We start from the raw sequence: 16,691 nt of genomic DNA on the forward strand, positions 1-16,691 counted from the left end.
AGACCTTCTTTTTTCCTATTATAAATTAAATACTCATGTGAAACTTTCGATCCACATGGCAGTGAGTGTTAAGATTACAATATTCTGATGTTATGATGTGTTAGTTATAGGCGAATTACATTTGCAGGCTTTTATTTGTAGCCTACCGTAGGTCCAATATAATGTAGCAACTACAAACACGTCATTGGCATTATAAACACAGATTTTTTTAATTAGGTCTATAATCTACGCAAAAGTTGTATAATCCAGTTCATTACTAAAGAATTTACATCGTGTGTTACATTTACACCACTGCACTAGCATATATTTTCCCTGTCTAGAGGAAGTTGTCCGACAAAATCGAAGGTTCGCACTGTTGCCATGTAATTAATGGTCCAATAAAGTTTCGTAAGCGTGCGTATTTTTATACATGCTTATTACTTACATCATTGTTTCTCAAACTTGGGGTGGCGACCTACTCTAAGGAGAAGGAGGTCATCGAATTCTCAAGAGCTGTTTAAAATTTAGCTGTATCCACGAAGTTCTGGGAAGTCAGTGAGCCAATAAGATGCATCAGGAAAATGTAGCAGCAGCCGGCGAAGCATTTTGCGAATTTTGCGCTGTTCTACTGAGATATTTGACAAATAGCGTACTGTGTACTCTTCACTGATCGACAGAGATGGGGGTCGTGTAAATTTATGTATTAGTTTAAGGGACTGCGGTATCACGAAGCCTGAAAATCACTGACCTACACGTTACCTAACGTCTTATAAGATTTCGGTCCTCTGGGATGCGAAACCATTCGATCTGGTAGATATGCCTAGGCGTTTCTTAGAAAGTTGGTTGCCCTCAGGTTAGATTATTCTATCCTGAAGATAGGAGCAGCAGGTTCCCACAAAACGCCGATATATATTTATCAGGCTACACGGTGTCATATCCCAGCCACTCCAGTCCAGTAAATTGCTCCTGGTCCTCGCCAGCACAGTCGTTCTTGGTTTCGGGCCCCAGCAGAACCCATTACAATATTTTTGTTCTTTCCAAGGTTTACAGATTTTGAAATGGGGGCCTTACTCAACGAGAGGAGAGGTCTGACTGCTACTAGTCACGCCACTTAGGCCGCGCCGTAGGTCAAGCGGTTAGTCGCTGGCTTCCCACCGCGGCGGCCCGGGTTCGATCCCGGGGTCTGGTGAAGTATCATTTTTGGTGGACAAAGTGGCGCTGGGGCGGATTTTCTCCGAGTACTTCGGTTTCCCCTGCCAATCTTCATTCCACCAATTGCTTCACAATCATCCTCACCTATCATCTGGGGCTGGTACAATAGGCAAGAAGTGGCCGCAGTACAAGGGACCTAGTCCCACCCCACTAGCATTACAAAATAGCCACGCCACTTCTACTGGACGGGGGGTGGGGGTCACATCCCAGAAGACCACGATCCTTGAGAACCTCGCGCCAATTTTTTCTTCTTACATATTTAAAATTCAGCAACATGGAAATCCGGGCCAGAGCGACAGCACAGGCGAAGAGAGAGACCTCCCAGGAGGGCATAATTTTAGAGGTATTTTGTACTCCTTTCTTTCTTCCCCTTTTAATTAAATTTCCTGTTCATCATGTGCTCATACCTTGATCAGTAACTTGCGGAAATCTGAATATGACATGCAGCAAGATCAATAAAATGAGCTTTAAGAATTATGACAGCAATGAAGGTTTTGTCACAGTGTTAGGAAACTTCGTGTTGTTAATTCTGGCGAAGTTTTGAGAGAGTTCATCTTTACTAACTGCAATGGAATGGGGCAAAACTTACCAATTCCTCCGGCACCATTTAGGCTTTACGCCGGCCCTGAGGGGAGGACGACATGAGGTGAAAATGTTAGAAATTGCATTGCTGCAGTGTGTTTATTTTTGAGATCCAATCCTCTTAAAACGTTCACAATAAGCGAATAGTCAACATACTCGTGAAGAAAGCAGTCTTCTGGGATGTGGCGCCGTGTAGATATTGTGTTAGCCGAAGTTTCGGAGGAACGTATGGCCTCAATCTTCAGGGTAGAAAAAAAGAAGAAAACCCGCAAGCGAAGAACCAGCGAGAGCAGGTACTAACAGACATTAGTTCGCTGGTTCTTCGTTTGCGGATTTACTTCTTTCTTCTTCTACCCTGAAGATGGAGGCCATACGTTCCTCCGAAACGTAGGTTAACACAACATCTACACGGCGCCATATCCCAGAAGACTGCTTTCTTCATAGACACCGCTGTGAAAACCTCAAATCTTACAGTTAACATATTCGTTTGAGAGTACTGGTAAACGGTGCGAAAATGAAAGATATAACAGTTTATGAAATCCTCTTATAGTCCATATCGTATATTATTTATTTGAAAACTTGGCTGCAAGAAGTTTAAAGGCGATTGTGTGTCATACAACTATGTATAGTTAAATGGAAAGAAAAACAATTTCTTTAATTTTAAGTATCATTTCATACGGACGAGAAATTGAATTAAGCTTTGTAATTTATTCAATAATTAGTTCATTGGGGATAAGGAAGTGGGAATCATGCATTTAAAACCTTTTTACGTACAATCCTTTCCCCTAGTTTCAAAGCGTGGCATTTCCATGACATGTTTCGTAATCCGAGGTGATATTTTACATAACTGACTTCCCATATCCGTCAGACACTCGTGACTTTTGGTAACTTCCTTTACAAAGGTCCCGTCATTGGGGGGGGGGGGGGGGAAGAACAAAGTGGGGTCACTCCCTTGGCGGCCAGNGGGAAGAACAAAGCTAGGCTACTTCCATATGGCACTGACTTGGCACATTGCCCATGCAGACTGAAAAGATGCTGGTGCAATGAGTTTCATTTTATTTTTGTGTTTCTACATGAATTGAGAAGGTCAAAGAGCTACTGTGAATGGCAGCTTCTGTTGCCTTTTGATCTGCATCAGATAAGAAATGCACCCTGCGAAACTGTTAAAATATGGTTTGACCACTCTCTTATAAAGTAACGTAAAGTTATCGACTCCCCTATACCATCATATATAATGACAGTGGAATCAGTCGTGAGGTTAATCGGTCTTGGTATGTGGCTGGTAAGCTCTACAGCCATGGAAAGCGGCACTTAATTGGCCAGCTCCCCTTACTTCAAACCATCGGGAACCGAGAGTGAATTTAATGCAGAGAAGCCTTTTTTTCGGTATGAAAGCTTAGACATAATGAGAATGTTACGCAATAGTTCTCTCCAGACTGAACATTATTTTAGGACCACAGCAGATTAAATAGTGTATCTCTGTTGCCATCCCGTTAAGAAAATGTTGTCTTTCCATCTCCTATCTAACAATGCAAATGTTAGCATGCACAGAACTATAATTTCACCTTTGTTCTGTGTTGGTATGAAACATTACTTTTTGCACTAAAGGAAGAACACAGATTGAGAGCATTTGATAAAACGAAGACGAAGAAAATATTTATACGTACGAGGAAGGAGGCTGGTGAAAACTGCATTTCGAGGTGGTTCATAATGTCTACCGTTCATCAGATATTATTACAGCGATTAAATCAAGGAGATTGACATATGTTTGGGGCGTGTAGCACGTATGGAAGAGACTAGAAATGCATGCAAAGTTTACATAAGAAGCCTGAAAGAAATAAACAACTCGGGAGAAAATGTTAGGCGTAGATGAGAGGATGAGGTTAAAGTGGATCTTAAGGGTATGAGAATGTGGACCGAATTCGTCTGGTTCAAGACAGGGTCCAGTGGCGGGCTCCTGTGCAAGTGGTAATGAAATTTCGGATACCTTAAAAGAAAGGGAATTTATTGACCACCTAGGGACTATTAGTTTCTTAAGGATAATGGAGTTAGCGATCCCATTAAAAATTGAACAGCTTTGTCGTCTGTCTGTACGTACGTCCTCAGATTCAATTACTGTCATCAATTTGTCATAACCACGTTCTTATTTTGGATTTCTAAGAACCATATTTGAATTTTGTAAGGTACAACATTTCCTTTGCATTTTGTGACTAATTACAAATATCCCGATGAGTCTGTTGTTGAATCATGTCTTTCTAATAATTCATTTAGAGTCAGCACTTTAGATTTTATTATAGAGACTATAGAGTTTAGCGAATATATATTATAATTTAATACAGCCAAGTAAAACAATAATTGTGTAATTCCTTCTTAATTTAAATTAGATTATGATCTATATATCAACGTCTATTCAGCACTGCGATTTCTGCTTCTGAATATTTTACAATTTCTAAGGAAATTTTTAGTTCTTTATCATATTGCGTAGTGTCGTCCTTGGTTTTGGTTCTGGTGTAAGTTGTTTAGTTTGTTTTATGTGTTCAGTGTGTAGTTTCCCCTCATTCTGTACATCAACATTTTTGGAATAAAAGTTCTTTCCATTTTGCCTGTAAGTGTTTACTGCGAATGATTCTGGAATCTTGATGCTGGTTTCGGTATTTCGGACACCATCATCCAATTCATTTCGGTCATCCGTTGATTCATTTTCTGCACTACTTTTCGCTTTATGAACCTTCCAGCCTTGTTGAAAACTGAGGTTTCCATCTTCTGGCTGACTTCCATTTTCTTGCAATTCGTTTCCGAATGTACTTTGCAGCTTTAAGTTACCGTTTTCACTTTTAGAACTGGGGTACTCCTCACGGACCCCATTATCTACTATTACATTATCATCATCCTTTCTGAAAGCGCATTTCCCATCATTCATTTTATCGCGACGTTCAGAATGCTCACTCACATGGGTGTGTACCAATTCTTGTAGCTCTTTTTCAGTGTTCTCCGGTCTATCAGAGTGTTCTGCTCCTTTCTCAAAATGATGTTCTGGTACACTCTTCTCGGAGCTAGAAAGCTGTTTCCTCTTCAGCTGTTCTGGTTCCTTAACGTCAGGGCTATCTGATTCTCTATTCTTGGAGTCAAGTTCTGGTTCCTGACATATCACTTCGAGGTCTGACGTAGCAGCCGCAGATTGATCGTATGGTGAAGGCTCTTCAGCGCTGCTAGAAGTGACGGATGATGTCATCGACGCATCCGACTCCTGTGAAAAAAAAAGAAAAGAACACTGTGTAAATAATTTTAATCTACCTTTACGGACTTCTCAACCAAATTTTAAATATTGATCTCTGTTCCAATATATTAATAGATTTATTTTGCATCCAATATTTATTTGTATGCGTACACCTTTACGTTATTTATACGAATTGCAAAAAAGTAAAGCATAATGGGAACGTCATGTCTGCCAGTCTGACCCCCCAAATACTTATTTTAACTATAAAACCGCATTATAATATAATTTGTTATTTGTGGTCTATAATGCACGTGGACATGTGGATTTAATTTTGGTGCTCGTCTGTAAAATATACGCCGTATGTTATGGAAAGCCGAATTTCGACTTCATTTCTGAAAACGGTTCACCCTTTAAAAAGGATATGTAACGTAAAATTACTCATTAAACTCTGAATTTTTATGTGAAGAATTCCTCGGGACAATGCAGGCATATATGTAACGTAATAAAAGAAGAAATATTTTGTCCTTATGTAAAGTGTCATATCTTTCATGTTTATTATTTTTGCAAAATAAATTTACATATGCAACAAAAGAACATCGAGCTTAATGGGGTGTTCAAAGTCGCAAAGAAAGCCTTGAAATATACATTTACTACATGATGTAGACTTTTCCACTCTCGTGTTTAAAAATAATCACCATATAAAATAATTTTACGTAACGTAAACATACGTATAATCTAATTAAGCACCACAACTTTATCTGAAACGTTTTTCGAAATGCCAAATGCCGGTACGTCATAATTTCATAAAATACAAGTAGGTTCACTGGTTGGAACTAACGCACACCGCACTGAGGTGGGTCAATGAACGCGGAGCTTCAGCGAAATGACGACAGTACAGTGTCGAAACACTTGGAGAAAAACTTTCTTCGCGGTTATTGCTTACTATAAATCCGATGCGGAGTTCTTTGGGATTAAACCGATATTCATCCTTGAAAAATCAGCGTCTAACTAACTACAGTATATGGGCTAAATTTCGACTGCATAACATATTATAAAATCTTTATGTGTTGTTCGTGTTCTGTTGTTAGAAATGTGTTCTACAGCATATTCAGGACAGTACACGCCCTTGTGGTGTGGTGCTTACGTAGCACGAAAAAACTTGGCACGGTTTCTAATGACCCTTGTAGCTGTAATTGTTGGTCATACCACTCATACACATTGAAGTTACGATTATAAATCCGTATCTCGAAACGAGTGAAACTTAATTACACAGATAATTACTAGAAAATCAATTATCCCAAATTACCTTCCCTCTGTTTACACAATCTGGCTACATGAAGAGGATGATTATGTAGGTCAAAGTTACCTTATTTTTCATGGGACATTAATATGTGAATCTGTTTGACTGCATAAGATGTCTGTCTCTGTAATACATTATCCTTGAAATTCAAGATTCGAAATGTGAAATGATAAATTCGCGTAGTGTTTTTAAAAGCGTACTGAATATCCTCAAGTGGCTGTTGGTTAACAAGTAATGGGCTAAACAATTTCTTTTTAGCTTCAAACTGTTGATTTGTAATGACCAAAATCGCCAGTTCCTAGTGCCTACTTCACCCCTTCACCCCCACCCTCCCTTCAACGAAGAATGATGGGCATATGCCTTGAATTCTGTTTCGTATTCGGAATATCCTTACAGTGCACGTGGAATCAGCTCGTTTGGAAAGAGGTTCCTCGTATAATTCATCCCAGCCCTGCAGACACTCGGAATTCCCCCTATGATTTCATATTCAGTTCGTCACCACCTAAATCTCCGTCTTAAGTCTCTGTCTACATGAAAATAAATTTGTTGTGCATAAAACTATACAAATAAACCGAATATCATATATTCTGACTATCCGGGGTAGCTTAGTCGGTACAGCGACTGGCTACGAGCTGGACGACTGAGGAGTTGGAGTTCGAGTCCCGGTATGGTCAAGAATTTTCTCTCCTTTAAATCGTCCAGAACGGCTCTGGGGACCACCCAACTGCCTATCCAATGGGTAACAGGGGCTCTTTCACCGGGTGTAAAGCGGCCAGGGCGTGAAGCTGACCACTCACCTCCAGCCAGTGCCGAGGTCAAGAAAATGTGGATCTATACATCAACTCCCCCATACCCCTTCATGGAGTAGTGCTTAATTCGTTGAGCACAGGGACACCTTAAATTTTTTTATCAGATATTCTACTAAACACGAGGACCAAACTGATACTGCCTGATGCTAGCCACGTGTTACATTTCCTGTGGCTCCTTGTATCCTTCATCTGATACTACCTACGTTAAGGATGCGATGAGCTGGACACATAGCATGCACGGGTAAATGGAAAGTGAGTAGAACATTTTGTCTGGAAAAGCTTAGAGGGGAGAGACCACATCAAGTGAATTAAGCATAGGATGGGGATTAATATTAAATGAATCTTTGAGAAAGATGTGAAGCTGAGGATTGAGTTTAATTGGGTCCAGACAGAGTCCACTGGGTAACACTAGTACTAGTGTTCTAGTAAAGTAGGTGGAAATCTCTATTAAATAAATAACTATCAAATTTCCGAGGACGTTTTTTATACCATGGAGTTATTTTGTGAATATGAGATGAATCATAGGATTTGATACATGTAGGAAATTGTTTAACCAGCTGAGTAAACCTGTGTCATTGATTTTTTTTTCCTTGGCACTACAGCCCCAGTGGGCCTAGGCCTACCTCCATGAACTTCTCCGTTCACTTCGGTTTTTCTAGATCTTACACATTCGGTAGGACTTCTTGGGCGGGTGATCAGATCGACGCAAGGCCGCTACCTGTATACAAACACAGAAAGATGCACACACACAAACTAAACGTCTATGCCCTGAGTAGGATTCAAACCCACGATTCCGGTTTCCAAGCGAGCGAAGACAGTACATGCCTTAGACCGTGACCGGTCGTGTCATTGATTACGAAAGCTAATTTCTGGCAGGGATTTGTACGTGGATGTAGAAGAGGGCAATGAATATCTCGACATGAGATTGTTGTGACAGTCCGCGTGTAGATTCAGGTGTAGAACAGTGCCGTAAAATACAGCCAACTACGAGCATGTACGCCGGGGGCCAGAAGGGCATGCGCCAAGTATGTACACTCTTAATAAAACAAACTCTGTGACCTGTAGTCCGCAAGCGAACTATACCGATCTAGCGACCGCCGTTTTTCGACGAAGTTAGTGAAAACTTTAGCGGATAGAGGGTGTCGCGTCGTCAGCGCAACGGATCCCCACGGCCATTAATCTCGGTTTTCTAGACCGGAGCCGCTATTTCCTTGATAAAGCTCCTCAATTATCCTCACGAGGTTGAGTGGACGCCGTTCCAGACCCACTACTTCTCAGAAAATCTGGTGGCGCCGGAATCGAACCTGTGAGCTCTGGATCTGTAGCCAGGAACTCTTCGTGATTACTTTTACAGATTCAGGCAACAAGCCATCATTTTTTATTTATTAGCAATTGTGACAGTAATATTACTTCGGTTATATCTGAAAAGTACTGTGAAAATACATTTCGAAGAAGAAAATAAGTGTATATATAAATGTATTAAAAGTCTTTATTGTGAGTCTGGCCAAGTGTTGCCGGATCAGAGGTGAAAAACCAGCTGGTGACCTAGGCTCTGATAAGTGATAGCTGGTCGGGTGTGTCACACACACATCTGGCAAGATAATAGGCCTAACTAATATGAAAGCGAAGCATTAGTAGAATGATAATTAGCACAATAAGACAGAGCTGTTTTGTTTTATCAGATGGATGTCCAATTAGAAGAATGGCCACGATTTTAATCAAGTGATTTTGCCTCATGAGTTATCCAGCTCATGTTCGGAATTACAGCGAATAACTTCACAAAATATTCTAGTGTTCTTTTCTGTATCACTAATAGAAATTTGATAATGGCCAAATCCGCTTCCTGTATAAACGATATCGCTGAATAGATTGTGATCGTCAGCTGCGCAGTGGGTCTTTCCGTTGGACTCACGAAAATTTATTATTAGGGGATCTCGCTCTACGCAGATTAATTAACGACTCCACCACAATCTGCCACACCCTATCGATTTCCCAGTCACGACATTTCATATGGTCGCCTTGCCCCTGAAGACACCTCTGCATCACCTCGCAGTAGCCCAACTTTCTTAGTTTCAAGCGGAATATCTCCTTCGGCCATGCTCTCGAAGGCGAGTGCATTCTTAGATCAATCACTGGGTTCGTGGGATCGAATCCCGCTAGAGGAATGGTTGTGTGTCCGCGTTTTTTTTTTATTAATGCTAGTGGGGTGGGACTGAGTGCCTTGTACTGCGGCCACCTCTGGCCTATTGTACCAGCCCCAGATGATAGGTGAGGGTGATAAGCGGCCTTCGTAGTCTAGGGGTAACGTTCAAACCCGGCGGAGGTCGTGGAATTTTTAAGGGCGGAAAAATTCAGGGAACAAGTCCTCCGGGAGGGACTTTAAGCCATGGGTCCCGTGTCGTAGCTTTACGGCACGTAAAAGAACCTCATGTCTCAAAGAGACCTCTGAGCCAAATTGTAGGACATTTCCCGCCCAACAGTAGTTTCTAACGCCTCTGGTAGATGGGGGAAGCATCACAGGTACCGCTGAGCCAGTAGAGGCCGAACTCGCTGGCTGAGTCGGAGCTGATGGCACGCACCAGAACCGGTAGGGTATAGAGACTGGTAGAATATCAAGGGGGACGTACAATAGATCAAACTGGTCGCGGTGCATGGGGAAACCCACCCCCTCCAATAATAATAATAATAATAATAATAATAAATGAGGGAGATTGTGGAGCAATTGGTGGAATGAAGATTGGCAGGGGAAACCGAAGTACTAGGAGAAAACCTTCCCCAGCGCCACTTTGTCCACCACAAATTCCACTTGACCAGACCCGGGATCGAACCCGGGCCACCGCGGTGGGAAGCCAGCAACTAACCGCTTGAGCTATGGCGAGGCCAGTCCGCGTTTGTTAGTATTGCCCTGTAAATGCAGAGGCCTTGTGATGGATTAGTTCACATCGAAGGATTCCTATCGGTTGTTTAAATTACGCATTCTAGAAGAGAGGAGTGTCGCCTAGCAGCGAATTGCCTTTAAAATCCCACATGGGCCTTATTATGGGGGACATTAGTTTTTAATTTTGCACATACTTGGCAAATAGACGTCTTCATTCGAATGTAATTTGAATATTTTTCCTTATGATATTGTTGTTAATAGGCACATATGTTCGTGGGGTTTCCGATGCTTTGGAACTAAAGAAACAAAAGCTATATATTAATAATTTTAAAATGGCGCACCTAAATTTCCCCAAGTTTTAACAAATTTGCAGTTCAGTAGCAAATGTATGGCTAGTTATTTTAAAATTAATTTATTTTACTTTAAAAGAAGATTTTTTATTGTTGTGCTATATTTCTAAATAACTATTTTCTCCTTTATAACATAAAGAGCTGAAATCTAGAGCGCATTAATATTTAAAATAACTGGTATCCATTTACTTATGAACATTTATAAGCCAACATCTTTTGTTAGTCTTGAGTTCTCTCCAGCCGAAACATAATCCGATCCGTCTGGCAGACCGTTCTCGCGTGTTAAGGTCTACATTCCTTTACTGAAGAAAGAACAACTTTAATTCTTCCGACTAGTATGCTACACTTGCGTTGCTTTATTAACACGTCACATAAACAGAGGAATGTTGTTTATCTCTCAATTAGGAGAGAGCAGTAGGCTTATTTGAGTCACTTACGTTTGAATTGAATTGACGATTGTCGCTTGTGGATTTGCCAGGGGAGGTCATTGGTGGGGCAGGCGCTCTTCTCTTCTTTTTGGGTTTTGCGCCTTGCTGGATGTACTTGGTCTCATTTTCAGAAGCCTGTTCACCAACTGCAATACAACCAAAATACCTCTGTCATGAGCAACATCTTCATATCAGTATAAATGTCAAGGGAAAAATAGAGGAATCGTGACACATTGCAAATCATTTCATTACATACGAATATGAAGATCCAGAGTTGGAAGACGCGTGTACGAAGGAAGGAGCAATGGAAGGATAGTGTTGAGCTAAGCGGCCTCCGTAGTCTAGAGATAACTTTCCCACTTCATGACTCGTGGTACGCCGGTTCAAACCCGGCGGAAGTCGTGGAATTTTTAAGGGCGGAAAAATTCAGGGAACAAGTCCTCCGGGAGGGACTTTAAGCCGTGGGTCCCGTGTCGTAGCTTTACGGCACGTAAAAGAACCTCATATCTCCAAAGGAGGTCACCGAGCCAAATTCAAGGACATTTGCCGCCCAACAGTAGTCTCTAACGCCTCTGATAGATGAGGGAAGCATTATAGATACCGCCAAGCCAGTAGAGGCCGAACTCGCTGGCTCGGTCGGGACTGATGGTACGCACCAATATCGGTAGGGTATAGAGACTGGTATAATATCATAGAGGGAAGCACAATGGACCAATACTGGTCTAAGTGCATGGGGAAACCCACCCTCTCCAATAACTAACTAACTACTGTTGAGCTAACCAAGACCCATCCTGTGTTGTAGAGCTGTTACAGAAGAAGAAATAAGAATATAATTAAAAGCCACACGTTGATTGAACCGTAAAATAAAAATTATTAGAAGCTCTGCACGCAGAATGTTATGTAAGAGAACGTTATTCAGAAGCCTTGCATTATCATAGAAATGTGTTTACAAAGTGTAGAATAACGTTAAAACTTTCTATTTACACAAAATGAATTATAAGAAGTGAAACACCAAGAAAAATGATGGAGCGGGTAATGAATCTATTTGATGTAACCGGAGAGGGCAGGTATTCTAAAGGAAAGAGCAAATCATTCTTTCGTGTTTTCGATTTTAGAATATAGTATGGGAAATTCTAGATCATTTATGGAATTGTAAATTGTAGCCTATACTTTTAGGCATGGAGCTGAGTTTTTCTTGAGAAGCAAACCGTTGCTCTGCCACTCAAGAAATTTCCCAGATTTTATGGAGCCCAGACGTTCATTCCCTTGTCCACAAAAAACCTCCACATTCTGTTTCTGTGAGATCCATTTCAATATTATCGTCCCATACATATCTAGGTCTTCCTAGTTGTTATTTCTTTCTCGTTTTCCCACCAAAACTTTCTATGCATTTATTTTCCTTTTCATACTTGCTACATGTTCTGCTCATTTCATCCTCCTTGGTTTTTAAATCAAATAATATTTTTCCGAGCAGTAAAATTTATGAAGTTCTTCGTTATGCAATTTTTCTTAACCTCCCATTATTTCATTATTCTTAGCTCCATATATACTTCTCAGCAGCACATTTTCAAGCGTCCTCAGTTTTTTTCTTAATCCGAGAGACCAATTTTCACACATATACAGAACCACAGGCAAAATTATAATTTTGTATACTTCAGGCTTCATGTTCTTAGATGGCCAACAATCATGATAGAACTAAATAGAAGTGTCGCTGCAGTTCTAAATTGTTTAAACGTTTAATTTTATTTGATTATCTAACTGAGACCATCCTCAACCATATGACTTTCCGACAACTTTATTTCTGCTAAATAATATGCATCCTCGTTTGCAATTATGGGTGTTACGTATGACATCTAAGTTTAGAATAACAACCTGTGTAACAACATGTAACGCAACATACGAAATCTATGCTTACTCTCATTAAGTAAAATATTTTAAATTAAATCCTTTTAAAGCAATAGATTTTTTATTTAATGAAATATCAGATCTGTGATGCTGCATTGAAAATATCCCTATACCACGATTTTCCTAAAGAATTGCGTCAATTTACAGGTTACGTATTAATGCCCCCTAAATTTCTTACCTAAAACTGTCAATAGTTAAGACAGTTGTTAATTTCATTAGGAACAACTTCATTTTTGAAATGGGTAAGGAAGAAATTTAGNTGTGATGACGAAACAAATGCATTGCATAAAGAAATTGGATCTCTCTCTCTGGTAATGCCAACATTATCTTATTTAAAAAGTAAGGATAAATTAAATAATGCTGTCACAATAGACGAACTACTTTCATAAATAGTAACATCTAATGAAAATTTAAGTAATCATATCCATAGATTTGAGAATTAAATTTCGAGAAGAAACACACTAAAACTAATCAAGTTAAAATTAGCATTATTTATCGTGTGTTGAATGTAAATAGTTTTTGTTATCGTCAGATCAGTAGCTTTCACACCACGATACATTTTCATGAAAATCGGAATAAATATCTTATTACAAGGAGTTTACTGAATGCAGATCATTTCAAGAAAACAAAGTTAGTGGCTATTTGAGGTCGGGCCTACTTAGTAACAAATCAATAGGGCTATAAAAAGGGTAAAAAGGTAAAGATATCCTTGTAACAGGCCGTGGAGGCCCATAGGGTTGTGACATGTTGAGGCTCCCACATTTTCTAGACAATCGGCTCACAGATGGCGGTGAGGTTGTCAGCCTTACGCGCCCGTAGCCCTTTACTCCCAGGAAGATTCCTGGTACTTATTTCTGTTAGAGGCTGAGCCGACCCCAAGGCCATAGGGCGGCTGGAAGGAGTAGGTAAATTGAAAAAAATCAACCACATTGAGATTCGATCCCACGACCTACCGGCTTGTAGCATAGTGCCTCAACCAACTACGCTAACGCGTGCCCCTATTCCCCCACTAAAAACAGATTTACTCCCCATCTTCACCGAAACTTTCTAACGTAAATATATAAAATTTTGACATTCAAGAGTCATAACTAATGCATATGACTTCCCTGTTATATCCATGGTACCTCGATGACGGCCTCGAACGCAGGATTATTATATTGGATTTGAGCTTCTCACAGTGGTGACTATGAAGATTCTATCTCGTGGGGATATTAGTTATTCCAGTTTACTGGCAACCTGGGCTGGTGTAACAGTAAGAGTTTGTTTCTGTGTGTCATAAACGTTCTAGCTGTAAAATTGTATTAAAATTCGTTTCCTTTAAAATGCGTTTTAAGCTAGGCAGTGCGTTATAGAAACTTTCTTATGGACCAATTTTTAAGAAAATTATGTTATTTTATTCTCCGAACATCTGAAAGTTCTGTAGTTCTACATCGTAACAGATACTTGTATAACGATAAGTCATTTGGTGTTAGCTGAATATATTTAACACGACTGGCATACCCGCAGCAGCTGAAATATTCAATTCATATTCAGTTACTCTTGGAGTTTACTACTGATGTGCTCTAAAGAGAGTTGAATCTACAGAGTTCACACTCGTAGTCATCAGAGTCTCATAGGATTAATATACACAAATTTATGGACTACAAATTTGGCAAATATTCAGTAATTGATATATAAATTCGTCAATTCTATATCTCTTTTAGGAGATTACTCTCTTCTGGGACATAACGCCATTTAATTTTCATTTCGCAGGTACGTGCTCTCACCTTCTTCGGGGAAGGAGTCAGACGAGAGTAACGTGCATAATCACGGTTGTGAGAACCTCGAAACTCACTTTTTCTTTTTAGTCTCGTGTGTTTTGGCGTATAGCACTCCCAGGTCAAATTTATTTTTTTCGAATTACAAAATTGCCTGACTTGACCCCATAAGCAATTGGATTCAAACCTGGATTTTCTGAATGTGCAACAGAAAACCACCATGAAAGGTACATTTATGACACATGATAAACGAGCATGGATATGTTGTACGTATATTTCAAGATTCTACGGATCATTGCTGCGATTATGCTATTATCCGACTGGCTCCGTCATGAAGAATGACAAAGGTACCAACTCCATTCTGATTCCCTTAGAAGTAACTGGCCTACTGTCCTGTTGGTGACGATGGAAAGCACCATTCATTTACTGCTTAGCGTAAGACTTATCAACCTGTGCTCTCATTACAGTTTGACTCTTATATCCTTGGAATCTATCTTTATTCCTGTTGCTCCCACTTGGAGCACAGGGCATTCGTGAAACACTTCGTTTCACTTCAGTTTCTTAATCTTAGACAGTCGGCAGGACTCCTTGGACGAGTCATCAGCCCGTCGCAATGCCGCTACCTACACACAAACACAGAATAAACGAAAACAAACATCCATGCTTTGAGTGGGATTCGAACCCACGATCCCAGTGTTCGAGCGAGCGAAGACATATCATGCCTTAGACCGTGCGGCCACTCTGATCGACATATCCTTGAAATACGTGTAAACATATACATTTTTCTTTGTATTTCCCACGTGAAAACCAGACCACACGGCTTTGTGGCTGACTCTGACCTTCGGACATACCTGAACTAACGAAATCATATGATTATGATTATCACACATATCTCGGGCACATGCATGACATCAAACCATTGTGAACATAAGGACATAATATCACAAGAGGAAATGATGACACAGTGGAAAACGACACGCTGGATCCTTTTGTCACAGATAACTACATGGACTCTGATGGGAAGTGATGGCTAACCTATCAGCAGCTTTCGATGTTTTCAAGTAATTTCCGTTCGCTACTAAGCAGGGAGGACTGTAGGCCTAATTCACTATTGTTCGATTCAGTGCACAATTACAATGTGGGGTTGCGGAGGACATGTGTTTATTTTTATTGTTTATATTATTATCATCTGTTCTTCATTTTGTTTATTAACGACTTATGTGAAGCAGTTGCCCACTCTCAGTATCTACTTTTTGCTGACGATATCGAAATCTACCGAGACATGAAATCTCTTGTGCACTTCAATCTACTACAGTCTGACATTAACCCTGTAAAATGTTGGCGCTCTGCTAATTCTATGAAACTCAATATCAGTAAAACTCCAGGAAAACCAACATACTAATCTATCCAAGCCTCCATAACCCGGACCGACTCTATTAAGGACTTGAAAATATGTATTGATGCTAAACTTCATTTTCATAACCATGGAAACCATATTTTTCTCATTCTATTAAGAAGTTGGGTCCAGTTCGTAGCGTTACCTTCACATTCTCATCTCTTGAATATATGCACTGATTATATATTACATTAGTTAGATATAAACTTGAATACGCATCCGTTGTCTGGAATTCAATTACGTCAACTGATGCAAAGAGCTGGAACGCATACAGCAGAGGTTTGCGGCCCTCTGTTTTAATTGTTTCTCTCCTGAAGTCCGTTACTGCTATTCTCTTGCTTTGAAGGAAATAAAATTGCACACTCTACGCACGAGGAGGCATCGCCTCATTGCACTCTTTCTTATTAAAGTTTATCGTGGTTCTAGATTCTAAATTTCAGAGTTCGCCTCAAATAATACACGTATAAGTTCTAAGATCTCTTTCGTAATTATTTATAAGAAATATGTTCTTATAGATTTTGTTTCCATATAAGGAGACAAAATAATAATAATAATTCTATATACAAATGCAAAATGATATTGAAGATTAATGCTTTCTGGGATGTGAAGCAGTGCAGTCTGATAGATCGTTTTCGACGTTTCGGAGTAGAAGTAGAAGTAGAAGTAGAAGAGTTAAGATGCTAGAGCACGTTCTTCCGAAATGTTAGTAAGGATCCACAAGAATACATGGCGTCACATCCCAGGAGGTAACCATTGTGAGAATTTAATTTCTCATAGAAATGTACTGGCTTAGTAAAGGTTGTTACTATTACATTTCGTATCAGCTTCGCAGAAGGTTCAAGATGGAAAAGAAATCCTACTTCAGTTGTACAGCTAGT

The 16,691-nt window shown here is 40.0% G+C and overlaps 1 protein-coding gene across 5 annotated transcripts in view; it reads right to left on the reverse strand.

Moving 5' to 3' along the window:
* Positions 1–4,039: 4,039 nt before the first annotated feature.
* LOC111875462 (midasin) overlaps positions 4,040–16,691 on the reverse strand; it is a 29,913-nt gene continuing 17,261 nt past the window's right edge. For all 5 annotated transcript variants that reach the window (XM_023871729.2, XM_023871728.2, XM_023871730.2 and 2 more), the window contains exons 3-4: positions 10,765–10,901; positions 4,040–5,020 (exon numbers count right to left, since the gene is read on the reverse strand). In XM_023871729.2, the coding sequence (XP_023727497.1) occupies positions 4,235–5,020; positions 10,765–10,901 (923 nt within the window). In that variant the 3' untranslated portion in view covers positions 4,040–4,234. The remainder of the gene's footprint in view (positions 5,021–10,764; positions 10,902–16,691) is intronic.

This window comes from Cryptotermes secundus, unplaced genomic scaffold, assembly GCF_002891405.2.
Source record: "Cryptotermes secundus unplaced genomic scaffold, Csec_1.0 scaffold304, whole genome shotgun sequence".
Classification (NCBI taxonomy): Eukaryota; Metazoa; Arthropoda; class Insecta; order Blattodea; family Kalotermitidae; genus Cryptotermes; species Cryptotermes secundus.